At 33.8% G+C, this 17639-nt stretch overlaps 1 protein-coding gene across 7 annotated transcripts in view; it reads left to right on the top strand.

The window, feature by feature from the left end:
* LOC112052160 (uncharacterized) overlaps positions 1 to 15926 on the top strand; it is a 113313-nt gene extending 97387 nt beyond the window's left edge. For 6 of the 7 annotated variants that reach the window (XM_052883775.1, XM_052883757.1, XM_052883754.1 and 3 more), the window contains exons 3-10: positions 1759 to 1909; positions 6027 to 6158; positions 6519 to 7262; positions 7648 to 7884; positions 8434 to 8665; positions 9032 to 9267; positions 9859 to 10337; positions 10692 to 15926. In XM_052883775.1, the coding sequence (XP_052739735.1) occupies positions 1759 to 1909; positions 6027 to 6158; positions 6519 to 7262; positions 7648 to 7884; positions 8434 to 8665; positions 9032 to 9267; positions 9859 to 10337; positions 10692 to 10913 (2433 nt within the window). In that variant the 3' untranslated portion in view covers positions 10914 to 15926. The remainder of the gene's footprint in view (positions 1 to 1758; positions 1910 to 6026; positions 6159 to 6518; positions 7263 to 7647; positions 7885 to 8433; positions 8666 to 9031; positions 9268 to 9858; positions 10338 to 10691) is intronic. The other variant, XM_052883769.1, reaches the window with a different exon arrangement.
* Positions 15927 to 17639: the final 1713 nt, after the last annotated feature.

The following is a 17639-nucleotide window of genomic DNA, read 5'->3' as shown; positions in this document are numbered from 1 at the left end:
GGGCAGGTTGAGATTTTCTTAATTTGTCCAGATCTGGCTGGTGGGAAGCTTCGGCCGAGGCTAGTTACCACCCTATCGGCAAAGACGTACCGCCAAGCGATTTAGCGTTCCGGTACGATGGTTTAGAAACCGAAAGGGGTGTGGATTTTCATCCTCCTCCTAACAAGTTAGCCCGCTTCTATCTTAGACTGCATCATCACTTACCATCAGGTGAGATTGTAGTCAAGGGCTAACTTGTAAAGAATAAAAAAAAAAAAATTAAATTTTTCGATGATTCAAGAGAACCGACCCTTTTTTAATTAATTATCTTAGCTCAAAAGAGTTTTCTTAGTCTAGAAATAAATTTCTAAAAGACTACATTAGTTTGTCTAAAGTAGTCCTAGAAGTAGTCAAAAACTAGAAATTAATAATTCACCTCATGAATAATCCTCATAATAGTTCTATCATGAGACTAGTTCTCAAAAACAGCAAACAACTAAGAAACTATTTACAAAGAACAGTTACCAACCAGTACCAATATAATTACATAACGCAATTAATTTCTTGTACATAAGATGTGTATAATTGTTGCAATTAGCAGTTTCAGATGTTTTATGGAAATTATTACGTTCTCGGATATTGAGTCTGAGACATAACAGCTTTTAACATTCCATAGTGTCAACTGACAACATTCATTAGCATTTTTGGTTCAACCTTTGACTCCGAAAATTTAAACGTCAGATTATTTAACCATTTATTAACATTAGTTTCTTTAATCTTCATTTATTTTTACTTAAATTCTTTCAACCTACTTCTTCATTATTATCTTAAATTATAATAACAATCTTAATTTATTACATAACAGAATCAAATTAAATTAGAACAGCAGAGATTTGTTTGTAAGTAACATAGCCTAAGGAGGTATTATCACTTGTTTCTACCACCAAGAAGAATTCGATTTTAAGGGTAGGTCATTTAGTATGACGAATATGGGAGTGAATTTCTGTTTAGTTAATTACAATGCGTATTGAATATTATTCATTTATTAGATGCATGTGGCTTGTCAAGGATTTAGTACTCTCTCCCCAATATGTGTATCCACTAGGCGTCTTTAAGACAATAGACCATACCTAAACTTACCGACAGTAGAGATCGTGGTCAAGCGCAAGTCTATAAGCTATAAGGGTTCCGTTTTTGTACTCAGAAGCTGTATACCATTATAAAAAAGAGGGTAGATCCATTTTACCGATGACTTCTTATAATTCGTATCTCGCAGCAACCTTCAGTCTCGTCATCATCACGGTTCATGTAAATGGATCGTAACATCGGCATTAAAAATTTCGTCGTTTTATCGTGATATGTATGTGTTCAAAATATGTATATCGAACAACGGCATAATAAGATCAAAATCAGAACTTATCTAAATGTACGAGAGCCGGCTTAACAAATATACAGCCTCATCTGTTATTTATTAATGATAAGAAATAAATAGATAATAATATTCACTTAGTTAGGTACATTTAAAATAGGTTGCCTAGTTAAACTTCGCCCGAATAAATTTTACATACAAAATTTAGGAAACTATGAATTAGTAATCAACTTTTTAAGAACTTAATACAATTAAAATAACAATAAAAAAACAACTTTCATTTGACATAATAATGCGACTAAATAACTGTTGAGGGTATACTCGTATAAATAATAGTTACTCATCTGTTTCTATGTTATTAAATTGTATTTATTGTTATGTTATTAAATTGTATTTATTTATTGTTCCAGGGTTCTCACCCGGACAGTTTGTACCGGATACCATCGGACAGCGGTGTTGGGACAGACAAATTCGTGCGCGCTATGCGACTTCTGCGATGGCCTCTCGCACTGTTCACCGTGTGCGTGGCGCTCGCTTTGTTCGTCTACTTCTTGATGCCTGGTAACATTTTTTAATTTTATTTTAACGCTAATTGTTAATTTTTCACAAAAATCTGCTACAGATGACGTGTTGTATCATTTTTGTCTAATTTAAAAATTATATACATTACTACCTGAGAATGTTCTTAATTCTCTACGTGTGCGAAGTCTGCCAATCCGAATTTGACCAGTGTGACTTTTAACCTAACCCCTCTCATTCTGAGAGAGTGCTTAGCAGCGAGCCGAATGGGGCAGTGGGTTGATAATGATGATGATGATGATACACTATTTAATTTTATTTGAAAATATCCACACCAACGTTAAAATGAGTCTCTTCTGATAGGTTTGTTACTTCAAGACTAAAATCAGTCATCAGTCCAGCTCATCTAATGTACCTGTATTTGTACAATGTATTTTTTCTCTTAAAATCCTTAATAGAAACAGGCGTTAGTTTATTATAACTATGACTATTTTATTCATTTTGGATTTATACGCAACATGTCACCTAGTAGCGCTATTCCGTAACGATCTTCTTGTATCACATTGTTGCGAGATTTGAATTCTATCTCTCTTTGTTTAACACTATACTGTGGTAAGAGAAAGATATAGGTGAATTCGAATCTCGCTCTTGCGAGTTATACAAAACATCGTTACAGAATAGCTCTGCAGATCCGACGGAAAATCTTCTGCGCATTTACCAACTGGGATCCCAAACAGTCTGAAGAGATGTTGACGCTCCAACATTCCGATGCAAAATTCTTTGCAAATGCAATGATCATTCCGATAATGATAATAGCAAAATAAATGTAATAGTCACTATCCTTTAAATTCGTTCTGCTAAATGAATCTTAAAGATATATTTATAATAGCTATTACCGTATTATATCTTGGTTATACAAATATTTTCGTTAGTAGGTACTCTTTAGTACCTTCTGATTCGTTTACAACTATATTATATCGAGAATGAATGTTATCGTACGCTATATCTATAATCATTACTTAATTCTATTTATTAATATCTATAATATCGCTTTCAATTACTTTCACTACTTTTTACATCATAACCACCAAAGCGTACCTTTCATTAACACTAGACATTTATTATTTCGTGTAAAAAATGTCTCGGCATCCAAGTATCACAGATAAAATCACATTCTTTACTAACTCTATTTAGTAATTATATAACTGATATCTATTAGGCTTCGCTTTGTTGATCTTGATAAATTTCTGCTAATCAACAGCATGGACCAAGAAATTCTCTATTGTATAATATTATATCTGTCATTATACTTGTAGTCATCGGTAGATAAATTGAACGCGTGATTGAACGACTTTAGAATAATTGCTTAAATTTATTTATGTTCAAACTGTAACTTGAATTCTGTTAAATTCTATTTAAATGTAAATATCGAAAAATTTGCTACAAGTAGCTCCAAAGCAATTACCAAACAATATTTCACCGTACTTATTATCTCCTTGTCGATTGTAAAACCCTCTGAGGGCCATTAAATTTTGAGCGTTGAAAGTTTAAAGATAGCCTAAAGCCGCCGATAAAAATATTGCACATTAACAGGTTATATATTCTCATTTTAACAATACATAAAGTTTTTATAAGAACTCAGTACCAATTAACCAGAAAATTTGCAAGTGACATCCGTTTTATGGCTAACATAGCGCTTAAAAATACGATAATTAAAGGAGAGAAGCGCCAGAGTCGTAAATAACTTTCTAACCAATTATATATTTTTTCCATGAGTGTGGTACTTTGTTACCCATGGACCTTTTTGGGAATCTTTGATCTCATAATAAATATCAAGACACTTTCTCGCTTCGCACGCGAAGGGTTATCTTAAGGCCGGTTTAAGAGCGTCAACAATAATTATAATCATATTTTTTCACTTATAATGGCGCTGACAAGACGATACGGCCATCCTCGTATCTCCTTAAAATGTTTTGAATTGGCTCTTTTTTGCAAAGGATTGAGCAAAACGAAAGTTGACCTCAGCGGCTATTGTGTATTGTACAAAGCGTACATAATGCATGGATTTTACACAATACGCCCTCTGAACCAACTTTCTTTTATTCTTTCAATACCAATATTGTCATAAAGCCAATCAATCAATTTCAAGAGATATAATAAGTATGGTGACAATATACTTGTACATTCAATTCTTCCAATTGAAATGTCCGTTTAACTTTGAATAGTGTTCACGGTTCTCAATGTGTAAAATTAACATAGCCAAAGCCTTCTACAGGTTATTTATTACGTAATATTTGCCTTAGCTTGACATTTATTTTATTCGTAGATACAATTTGTCTCCAATTAATATGACAAGCCTGGGGTTTAGGTAACACAGCTACTTTGTTAATTGGCTCATATGTTTGTTGCCTTGTTACAAATGTGGATTTAATGTATTATAGTAATATAATCAGGGCTATGTACTAGGTCATAGTAAATTATATGAGTGTTGTATTGAACGAGGTCATTATATTAATTTACAATTTATATTCATAGAGTCAATTGAAGTAACATTGATTTTGGCGGTATACGAGTACGACGTTTTCCGACGTCGTTACATTTTAATAATGCAGTATATTAAGTAACTGAGATACAAAGAGAATTTTGAGATGTCTATAATAATAATTTACAGACAAATAGGCTAAAGTGCCGGTTTTGTGAAGAACTAAACACTATGATTCACACAAACAGTCACATTTAGCTTTAAGATATAAAAGAGTTAGGTAAAAGCGCTAAGAGTTGACTCTTCGTGGAATTTGATAACTATTTTTTACAGTACAAGCATTTGGCATTTGCATTGCAAATAATATGCATTCGTCATTTGCATTACTTTACGTGAAAATTATTTTGCTGGAATTAAATTGTGTACATAGAGGCACCTGTGAGAATTCAAGATGTTTGTACCTTTGAAGACAAAACAAAGGTATTTTGTTTTGTCCTCTGAAATAGACAAATGGGATGTCACCTGTCAGTTTGACACAGATAATGCAGTGAATTTTACGTCAAAGGGATACGAATTATTCCACCACCGACCTGTAACAAGTAATTTAACAGATAAGGCAAATATAGAATTCTTTGATAATTGGCCTCATGAGTTCTCCTTAATTGTCATAATTTATGGCCAGTTTTCATCTCTGTATCATTTGTATAATTTGGGCCCGACTGTGTATGTTCTAATTTTAAAAACGCCCAAGTTTGTGTCGTCGATGATGACCTAATAACCTCATTTAAATTATAACAATATTGCGCAGATACAATAAAAACTAGAATTAAACCCAACAGTTGTGTAACAGATAAGGATTGCCGACCAGCTCAGCTCTCGGGCCGTGCTAGTGACTTCTTGAACCCTGCTTTCACTGTCGAGCCATCTCCATCGCTTCCTTTGTTATTACGTCACTATCTATATACGACACTCATGTTTTGTTGAACCATTTCATTTCACTAAAAATATTAATACATTATATTGACTGCTTTTTACTGTGGCTTTCTTCTTCCAAGAACCAAGTTACAAATGAAGTCTGCAAGGCTTTACTTACTCGTACGTTTGGTACATTTCTCCAAGATACAATATGAGCCTGCATAAAATTTCAAGGCAATATTACTTTAACAATGCCATACTTAACTTGCTAATAAAAAAAAATCTGTTGCAAATATAAATACCATTTGAAAGATTTTTTTGACCCCTTCATTTTTTACCTGAGTACTATTTCCTAAAAAAACAAAATTCATTTATTTCAAGTAAGCTTAGTTTACAAGCACTTTTGAACGTCAACTTTGATTATTAACAAAGACTCTGAAATACCACCGGTTACCATTTTATCTTATACTCGTACCTATATTGTATTATATTACTAGCTGAAATGTTATAAGACAAAACAACGTTTACCGGGTAAACGTAGTTTTGTCTTATAAAGTCCTGGGGTGGACCCCCAGGACCACCACTACTTGTAGGTAATAAATACCAATATGTTGGCCGATTCTCATACCTATCCCATATGCACACAAAATTTCTTAAAAAACGGTCCAGCCTTTTTCAACACGAGAATTCTACCTATAAATTAGATGTAAGTCAACGCAAGGACCAAGGAATTAATTAACAGTAACACCTTATTGTTTTCAGTTAACATGACTTCAGATTCGGATACAGTCAACGCAACATATTGGGAGCAAGGCACATCACAAGCGCAACATACAAACAAGAATCATTTAAATTCAGCGCAAAACAAAGGAACAGAAAAATCTCGGCCTCGTGGTATGATTTTTTTTATTTGTACACTACATATACGATAATACAGGTAAATCATTTTTGCAACAAACTATAGAAAAATATTCTTTAGATCATCGGGATAAATGTTCTTTGTGATGGCTAAATAGTATGTTTACATAGTATGTTCGTGCTTGATTGTTTGGGCCGTAGATTTTCTTCAGAACTTTAAATTGCACATACTCGTAGTATGTACATTCCACGACTACGAACGGGTTTTAGATTTCACGATGGGAGTTTTTTATTCATTACTATTAGAGTGTCTTTGTTGTGTTGTTGTATATAGTACTTTTAAACATTCACTCAAATAATCATAACATTTATGCTACAAAACATCTATAAATGCAGGTACAAAAACACCAGAAATCGACTTTTATGACCCAGATAACGGCGAGAATCCAGACTTGACCACATTAATTGATATTATAACAGAAAGAAGTCAGAAAAGGAAACTTCCAATACCACCAGTTTTTCCTACACACATATCACCAGAAGTACAATATGGAAATGAGAGGGTTGATTCGGACAAAACGCGTTCACCAAAGATACTAAAAGATGTGACCACTGTGACCAGTGACTCGACTTTAAAACCACATATCACTCAAAAGCCAGAGAAGCCACTCGCTGTTTATTTTAAAGATGGGGACGGAGTGACCACAACCAGTACAGAGTCTGTGCCTATAGTAGAAACTTTTGCTAACGCGGAAACTTCAAACGACATTAACGCTTATCTAAAAACACAAAAAAATGGATCACCGTCCACTCAGCCTGAAATCAAATTCAATGAAGTGCCAACATCGACGGTTTCAACGCTGCCAGAATCTGAGAAGAAGTACGTCAAACAGAACTTCAATGCTGGGCCGAGTTTCCCACCAGAGCTCCAAGAGTTTTATGATCAACCAATAGTCAACAGCGGCAAATTCACATCAGGCCACTCCAAACTTTTTGGTATTTCTATAGAAGATGCTGAAAATATGAAATCTACTACTCAAAATTCGTTGTATAACACCAGAGTATCCCCGACATTACCTACTTGGCGTAACCGAGATGATTTCACGACAAAAAAGTATCCAATAAACGGTAACTATGATGGTAAGTAGACGACCTTTTTTTTAAAAGGGCGCTTGCGGTTTCAAAGTCCATCACCATAGCTGTAAGTAGAGGTATGTTTCATTTCATATTTATGTCTTTTTTATTTTTCATTAATCACTGTTTGTGTTTACGGGAACCCATACAGCACTTAGAACTATTTATTTGAGTAATATAAATATTAAGTAATAAATGCATCTCAATTAAAAATCATGCTTTATATTTATCATTATTTGTACTACTATATATTATATTATTTTGTATTAACAAAATGCTTTCAGTAAACCATTTAAACGTCTTATCAAGTAAAATTGTTAAATCGCAATTTATTAAGTACACAAGTTACTAAGTACGTTTTGAAATTAACGTCTAACGTCTCTTATTTTAGTTCCCCAATGCCGTTCTACTCGTCTGCCATTTTGTCGGGGAGTCCTGCCGTATGACTTAGCGACCGGTCCCGCTGCCATCGGGGATGTCGATGTCACTACACTGCTGCCACAAATAGAATACCTAGTGAGCACAAATTGCAGTCAACGGGTCCGCCACTTTGCCTGCACGCTCCTAGAACCTGAATGCAGCCCGCCTCCGTATTCGCAAAAATTGCCCTGTTACAACTTCTGCAAAGGTATGTTTCAATTACACTAATGGGGAATGAACATAGATTAATATACTAATTGGGAATGAATCGGCATTTTGACCGCTAAGCAGCGTTGCTTGTTCCAATTTGAAGGGCATGATTGCTGGTGTAATTATTTCTTTTCATTTTCAATTTCAATCATAGGCACATGAGTTAACTTTTATCGATTCCGGTTGATATCCGGTTGGGCATACGGCAGCATGTCGAACGTGTTCCCTGAAATATAAATACATATAAATAAACTTTGAAATATAAGCGCACGACATAAAAATGTTCACCTTTAAAAAATGCACAGGAATGTTAGACTTACAAGTAAAGAAAAATATTTCCTGTTCTTTAATTGGTCGTTAAAATATTATCAACGATTCTTTAATAATACTTACCTACCAATAGCCCAACAACCAGCATTGGAGAAGCCTGATGGGTTTAAGCTCCGTGTCCTCTCTATTGAGCCGGCCTGGCCGCTTGGTCCTGTAGACTGTAGCAGGCTGTTAAAAAAAGGAAGTAATGATGTTAATAATGTTGTTAATGTTTCAGCGATCGTGGATCATTGCGACAACCTGATACCCAGGGAGCTGCAGTCAATGTTCTCATGCAGCCAATACTCCAGCAGCAACTGCGCCGGAGCAAGAGCACCTTGCTACTCTCGCGAGCTGGCGTGTGGGGACGGTACCTGCGTGCCGCGGGACTGGGTCTGCGATGGCACCAGGGACTGTGCTGGAGGTGAAGATGAAGCACCGTGCACAAAGTGCGAGGATAATGAATATCGGTAAGCGTGACCTCATTGCTATTTGAATAGACATGGAGGTTGTGGATCAGGGTATACGCGGGCAAGAAAAAGTAACCAAATTGAAAAAATCTGCATTCGATAAGATAAAAACATATATGTATGATTTTTTTTTATAATTTTTAAAAAAAAATTAAATAATTATTTAAATTTAAATAATTATTTAAATTTTTTTTACATATATACATTTATTACATATATACCTACTCCAAAAATACGTGGAAAATTCCATGTTAATTGATTAGTTATTACGGTGTACAAGCGCAAGAAGTAAAGAAATTCGCATTCATATGGACTAGATTTGCTACAATAAATTTGAAATGTGATACAGACCCTATTAAATTTCAGATGCAGTTCTGGAATGTGTATTACAAAACGCTGGCTCTGTGATGGCTACGCTGATTGTCCCAGCGGTGAAGACGAGCACAAAGAGTTGTGTCAGGGCCGCAGACTGGTGAACTTTCCTCGGGAGGAAGACATCGATGAGCCCGGCGAGGAACCGGCCGGATCTGCACCCGCGCCTTCCGTCCGCAAGCCCAATAGACTGCCTGTTGCTTATGAAAGAGGTTATGCAAATAGAAATGGTGGGTATAGTACGCTTGCAGTAATTTATTTCGCTTTCAGAGCCTAGAGGACACCCGCAATTTCGTCCGCGTGAAATTCTGTTTATCACAATACCCTTGGGAATCATGAAATTATCGGGTTAAAAGATCCTATGTGTAAATTCTGTTTCTGAAGTTTATTTATATTCCAAGTTTCAGCCAAATCGGTTCAGTAGCAGGGACGCAAAGAAGTTTTTTTTTTCCTTTATTAGTGTGATACTGTTCATTATTTACACAACTTTTGCCTATAATAGTGTGATATTGGTCATTATGTTTAATCTATCACGTTAACATTAAAAAACCATTTCGTTAACTTTAAAATTTTTTAGATAGACCCCGACGGTTGAAACGTAATTGAAAAATCGTAAATAAAATAATTAAAAACTCCCGACAAAGTACAAAACAAAAAATAAAGAGAATATATCAGTCGGGGCTGCCATCAATCAAAGTTTTGCATTATTTTACGTTCACTTTAGAACTATCTGATTGAACACTAATTGATACAAAACTAAATTTCCCTTTGGATTTTTCCTTTTAAATTCTTGTATATTATTTTTATGTATTTTTTCACAGGCGAAAGCGATAATAGTAAAGAATTGCTCATGACAAGCGACAGCAGTAATGCCTTCAGGCGTAACTTTACCCGTCGTCCCTCACCATCGCGTCTAACACCATACAATCGCCCTAAGCCACTAGATGTAAAACTAAACGCTGATGAACAGACAAAACAATTGAACCTCAGCAAAAATAATGAGACTGCAAAACAAACAGAAGACAAGCAAGAATCAGAAGAAGACATCAGTCTTGACGGCTTAGGTATATTCGAAGACATTGAAAAAGTAAAACCTGAAGTTAAAGAAAAAACTGAAGCTGACAAAAGTGAAAACACAAATAAGAAACTTATTCCAAGGCAAAATATACGCAAGCAAGTAAATCGTGTGAAACAACAAGACCCGCCGGTGAAACAAGCTGAAGATAGCCCGACACAAACTCGTTTGGATAAAACGCTAAATAAACTTGAACGAATAATCGATGGAGCTTCTATGTTAAGGGTAATTATTATGAAATTTCTTTCTCGTTGGTCCAGTGGTTAGTCTACGTCGCTATAATGAGAGACTATTAGACTATTCAAATAGGCTGATAATGATGATGACATTGATATTACATCTCACATTTCCAGAAGGCAGATCTATTGAAAGAATCTTAAACTTAAATAATAATTCCTTTATCTCACCAAGCTTGTATGGTGGTAGTTTTCTCCTGCCATTTCATGCACTTTCACTACAAATTGTATCGTATGCGACTTCAGGCTTACAGAAGAATCACATTGTTTTTTTCATCACTTAAACTCTCTTTTCAATATACTTTTCTTTCTCAGATTTTTAACTAAACGTTATTAATTCCAGAAAGCGGCCCAAGCGCAACGAGAAGAAACTAAGGATTCACCTGAAACGAACAGCACTATGATTGATGAGCTATCTCCCAGCGGATACAACAGTGCACACGCTTCACCTTGCCCCAGTGGAGAACTGCGCTGCGTTGACGGCCGCTGCATCACACTAGCGCAACTCTGCGATGGAACTGTCGACTGCTCTGACCATGCTGATGAAGACAATTGCTTTACATAACATCGCATCTTTCAAGTTGTTATTGTGTGATTTGTAAAAAGCTTTCACGCGTGAACATAGCTTCCTAACCTAATTACATCTGTATGAATGTAATTTACGAACTGGTAATATGTAGTTTGTTTGCTCATAAGAATATTAAACTGTAAGTTGTGCTTCATACTCACAGAACAGAGATCGCTAAAAGCTAACGCTTTTAGCAATAGAAGTAGCATAGGGGCGTGGCCCGCTTACACCCGGGTGTGCGGAGCTTCGCAAGCCTATCCGCGTATGTACTAGCAGTCTTGTTTCGTTGACTGACACGTTACGTCCTGCGGTTGTCAAATTCGGTAATTGAAAATAATTAAAAACGATTAGAAAAATGCTGTATTGTGCCGTTTTGGAATACAAAAACGCTAGCCGTCACAAACATGTATCAAATTATGGTGTTTTGTACCATCGTTAAGACGTATTTTATTTTATTTTCATTAAAATATGAAAAAATAATTTTACTCAAAGTCACAAACTAAAATTAACTTTACGGGAATAGTACTAAAGTTTACTTTATTTTAATACAAGTTCGATTTTCTCGAAGATTCTGTTGACACCAGTGGGCATACATTTGTTGCATCAACAACAACAACAAAACTATCATAAATCAAAAATTTACAAAAATGATTTTATTGCAATAATTCTTCTATTCCTAATTAAATGTATTAATTATTAATATTAATAGTTGTTGTTATTTTATATTTATATAATAATAAATAAATATACGATTATTTTATTGTTTTCAAAGCCAAAGGTTTCAATTGAAAAGCAGCATATTTTATGCTTTTAATATCTCCTCTATCATTCAATTTATCAGAAAACTGCAAAACATTTTGAAAATATGATTTCAATGTATATATTATATTATGCTTTATATACAATAAGAGGAAAAATAGACCCAAAAATAGTTTTTATTTTTCTTGTTTTAGTTCTCCTGAAAAAAGTGTAATTTTGATTTATGTTAGTTTTGAATTTAAGAAGCTGCCATATGTCATTTGGCTATTCATTAAGGGATGTCGATAATAATATATCGATATTTTATATCTACTACTATTATATTATGATGACACGATCATGATGAAATTTTCAAAATTTTTTTTAGGAATCCGGAGAGGAAAAATATTAATCGAGGTGACTAGGAAGCAAAATTTGTTTTATGCAAAACCGCATTGTAATTTGTTCCAAACATTTTACGCAGTCAGACACGTTAATGTAAAGTGGAAACAGAAGATATTTAGTAGTCACGGCAGTGACAAACAAAAAGACTTTTTTTCTTCTAAAAGTCGTATTCATGTCTTTTAGGATACAAATAAAGTGACGAACTTAAAGTGTTAGGAATAAAATAAATATATAAATAGGATATAATTGAGTTATTTTCCGCAAAAAACCGACGAATTAAAAAAAATATACTATTGTGTTTTTTATATATTTAGGAACTATTTTTACTTTGCAGTAAAGAGTGATCTTTTCGTTAAAATATTTAGGAATTAAGGTTACGAAATACTTAGAGCAGCTGGTCACGTGTTTCTCAAAACTTAAACGAACGAATTTAGACATTGCAATATTGTGACATTGTGGTGTTTTTCTGATGATATCTAAAGTTGACAGATAGGCTTATCAATACTTGTAGTTTGGTCTATTTTGTATTGGCAAATATTGTACATACATACCGAAAAAATTATAAAAAATCTTCTTCTGTAATTAAATATAGTTGGAAAAAAATAGTCTGAGAAAGATATGACGACACTGTACTATCTCGTGTTTTATTTTTTATTATTTGTTTTTATATAACTTTCATTTGTTATTCAAATTGTCCTGAGAAATTTGTGAAACATTGTTATCATTGGTTTTTCCAAATGTATCACTCCGAAACTACTTAATAAAATCTAATGGAACTTAGCACAATTTAAGCAAATAGTACGAAGAAGGTTATAGATTCTTCATGTTGCGAATATAAAAATAGAAAGGGTGAAATAGGGTTATCCCCTATTAGTTAAGGTTTCGTGGAAAGTACTAAATTTTTCAAGTACACAAATTATGAACTTGTGTTTGACCTTCTTTGTTGTGTAAACTCGAATCGTGCAAAGTTTCTGTTGAATTAATGTTTTTTCAGAGTGGTTCATTAAAACAAATGCTTTTTTATACTTTCTTGTGTGTGTTTCTTCACATATTTTTAATTTTTGATTGACCTATGTTGTTCTTCTTAGTTTTATAAAACTCAAATGTTTTTAAACAATAGACGTTCGTTTTATGTACTGCGAGTAACGAGACTATCGATGTTTAAGACTATCGTTATTTCACATCCCTAGACAATATTAATAAAACAAAGTTAGGATCATTTTGAATCTTATTTATAAGGTAATAAAGCTTATAAATAGAGACAACTAGTGACGAGTAGCGGTACTATAGATTTCATTCATGAATTTTCATTCAAGAATTTTCATTTGTTCTGAGACAACAGTAATAAATAATTTTCAACTCTAAAATAAGGGTAACATATTTATTTTTTCACTAAATATTAAACAGCCAATTAAGTGAAGAGTTTATCAGTGTGATAAGTATTATTACACTATAAATGTGTTTGTAAGGCCACGCCCCCGGGTACGCTGGTTTCAATACAAACGGTTGGCACTTTATAAATCTAGTTACTTCTTATATCTGTGTTCATACTAATATGGAAAATATATTACGTATATTTTTAGGATTGTATTGTTACCCAAACATCGAATTTTTAAACTAAGTGCTTAGTTTTCTCTAAATCTGCTGCAAAAGAAAATTGTGAGAAGAATATCCGGTAAAGATCATGTTTTCTCATAAAATTTGTATTCGCCTTATTACTTTTGACGATCATCATCATCATCTGAATTAACAGCCGATGAACGTCCTACAGTGGACTTCCAAACAAAATGATCCCGAGCCGCCAGCATCAGCGGCTTGATATCCTCGGTCCATCTAGTGGGGGGTCGATCAATACTGTGCTTTCCGGTGCGGGGTCGCACCTTGGGACCCCAACGTCCGTTGGATCTTCAAACAGGCAGAGCGGGCCATATAGCCTGCCCTTTGCCACTTCAGTGACTTTTGACGAAAAATCTTAAAATACCGATTGCTGGCATTGTCTGTATTAACATTGTTTTCTCAATTTTCGTAGCTATCTTAATTAACGTGCTTATTATTATTTTCTTTTTTTGTGATAGATTATAATAATTTTAATTAATCTGTAAAATTTAACCTAGTTTAAACTGCTTCATTTATTAAGTTTAATAATTTGATAGTATGTAATTTAAGTTAAGATAATATTTTTAATGTAAGCTGTGATAAAGCAATGCATGTTATCGATAGAATTATTTGAATAAATAACGCTTAAATTGCGTTAAAGGACAGTAGGTACTTGAAAATCACCGTACCTCACGTGTTCCACTGTAAAAATGTTTTTATCAGTTTAGAATAAAGTGCACAAAAGTGAACTTTGTTAAAATTTAGTTATTTTACATATAAGAGGTACAAGGAACCTACTCGTAGGTAATAATAAATTGAACTTACTATCCATACATTTCTCGAAGAAACATCAAACTAAATTAATTATTGATAAGAATTTATATAGATTGGTGCAAAAAGTAACCGGCTCGAAGGACCATGTTGACTGTATTTAGTTAAACGGTCATAAATTTATTTTTTCTTTGACATTTTGAGAAATTTAAAATATTTGACGATGTTGTGATTAACTTTCACATTTGTGATTGCGACTTAAATACATAGTCTATCCTTTATGGTTAAGAACTGATTACAATATGTATTATTTAAATTAACCGTTCATACTTTTAGCTATACCGAAACAAAAACCGTATCTGTCGTGATTTGATCTTTCGAGACTTTGCTTTGAAGATTTGAAGAAAAAACTAATGAAAATGAAAATGATGGTATTTTTAGTTTTTGTAGATAAGTTGTTTGTACGATAGAATTTATTATCTTAATTAGTTTATCTTTGTAAATAATATTAGAAATATTTATTTATTTTGAGATCTCTAAGTTGATTTAATTGGTTCTTGTGTTATGTTGTTCAACATTATATTATTTTGTACTTAAGTAACGATGCGCTTACACGGGAAATTGATTGAGATTTTCTTGGCACCACGTATAGATCAATCCGGAGCAATCAATGGAGCAATTAGGATCAATTTCAATAAAGTTCTGCACCATATTGCTTGTAATTGTTCTATATATATTCCATATTTCTTATTGTCCTCGACGCGTTTTGCGCAATGTCTATTCTCGATTAGGAACTCTTTCGTTGATATAGTTGTCGTTTTCACATTAGTGAATGATGACTGCGTATTCCCCGTTGAAGTAGGTAACTTATTTGTTAATGTATTGCATATTATTAAATGAGGCGTGACGTCATAATTAACATGATATTACCTATAGAATGGAGCGATTTGAATTGCCCGTGTAAACGCGTCATAATCTACTGTTTAAGGATAAGAAAAATAATCTTAATACTCAGTTATGTATTCAGGTCTGTAACTAGTTATTGTTAAAAATTCTCATTAATCAAAGATATTTAACAAATATCTTAGTTATTAATAAGTCTAGCTATCGAACGTTACCTACCTACCTTGACAAAAATGTATTTTTACCATTTTTTTTTGATAATATTATAATATAAGCTTCGGATATCCAAAGTAAAGGTCATAATATTAATATAAAACACTCTTATTTGATACCGAATATTTACTGTATTGTACTTGTATATGCTTAGTAACTATCATACGAGTGTTAAGGCGACATACGAGTGTTTGAGGGTGGAGGCGGTATTTTGAGCACAAAATTACCGAAGAACCTACTTCATCCACAGTCGGAGCTTATAAACTCGCAGTATCCTTTATATTTAATTAATAGGTACTAAGGTAAGTGTAATGGTAGATTTATTGTATAGACACTTTTCTAAATTTTGATACGATAATAAATAGTATGCCATGTTTTATAATATTATTTTGTTTTATTGTCCATATTCGGTAAGTCGTATGTACACGATATAAAAGAAAATCCTCAAGTCTGTCTGTCTGTCCGCAAGAAACTCGAAAAGTACCTACCGATTGAACTCTCATACCCTTTTCACCAATGGATAGTGATTCATATGGAAAGTTCAAGTAAGTAAGTACCTATACACATAGGTAACTTATCCAGGTTTTTTGGGTAAATTGGTTGAAAAGTTACGACAACTGTTGAAAGTGTCGGAAAGAGGCGAATTTTTGTATGAATGTCTATGCTTTGAGTTGTACAACCGACTTCAAAATCACAAAAATGTTACTACTATTATAGGACTCAAAAGTGATTACAAATATAAGAAAACTAATGTCGAACAAAGGTTATGATTCACAACACTTGTCAGGACAACTTAATTAACAAATCAAACTGTAACCAAAATAAGACCCTAGAATGGCAGAGAATGACCTTGAGTGGAGTCACGTACTTGTGAACGATGTGTGTAGGGTTAAAGGTACCTTTGACTGATATCAAACACTCCCCTTTTCCACTCAAGTCACTCTCTCCACCTATCCCAAGTAACCCATAAAGAATTACACAACAAGAGATGTGGACGGCTCGAACGCCACGAGCACACTGAAGCCGACACTAGATCGAGCGACGTCACTGTCACAGACTACTATTTCCTACACTATTTATTAACAACATGTAAATTTAAAAGCGGCAAACGCGGCGATAACACTACCAAACTAAAAAGCGAAAAATAACATCGTATTCGTATTCATACAATTTTCATAAATCAGAGATTCAAACTTGTTAGCTGCAATTTGGCGGGGATATACATATTAATTACGCCTACATAGTGGCAAAAAGAAATTTTGAAAAAAACTAATCTTTTGGGGGTTTCTTTGCTACCTATATGTAAACTGAGAATGATTTTTATCTCATCTACCTAATGAGTAGGCGGTGTAAAGTACCAATCCTTAAATAAATCTTGAAACAAAAAAAATAATGTGGATGTGAGAGCACCATTTTTCAATTAAGGGATAGATTTAAAGTTCTGTTTTTATCTACGGAACCCTACACTGTACGTGTCCCGACATGTACCTACTTGGCCGATTTTTATTTCCTTTGAGGTAGGAAACCTAAAAATGAAAAAAATATTTTCTTTTTATAAATTTTGTGTAATGCCGTTAGCAAAATAAACAATTGCGAATCCTACACGGATTCGTCATCTTGATCTCAATGTGTATCTTCTGAATCATGAGGTCGTTGTCTAAAAATAAATCAGCTAGTATCGGAATTGAATTCGTAGTTCCTCGTATTCTATGCGTTACGGTCAAATTGGCCGGTTGGACATTGTTGAGAATGCCCGGGTTTCATTAAGCCCCAATAACTAATTACGGTTTCCCCTCCTCCTATTAATACGGATTTATCGGTTAACTGTCACAGTCTGTTAGTCCAGTCAAGTCGTATTAGGTTTTATCTGGGGAAAAATTTCTAGTGAGCTGAATTTTTGTATACACCTATACTACGGTGTTATTATAAAGATGTGAAAAATCGACATCGATATCGTGCGTGAGTAAAAAAGTTAGAAAGGTCAAAACACTAAAATATTTCGCGAAATATTGCTTGGAGGTTTTGCAATAGAGGTCATTATAAAAATTGTTATTCATAAAAAAATGTCCACTGCAGTTTTTGTAAAATTAACGGTTT

The sequence above is a fragment of the Bicyclus anynana genome, chromosome 1 (assembly GCF_947172395.1).
Source record: "Bicyclus anynana chromosome 1, ilBicAnyn1.1, whole genome shotgun sequence".
In the NCBI taxonomy this organism is placed as follows: domain Eukaryota; kingdom Metazoa; phylum Arthropoda; class Insecta; order Lepidoptera; family Nymphalidae; genus Bicyclus; species Bicyclus anynana.
This window is presented reverse-complemented; position numbering and strand designations above follow the sequence as displayed.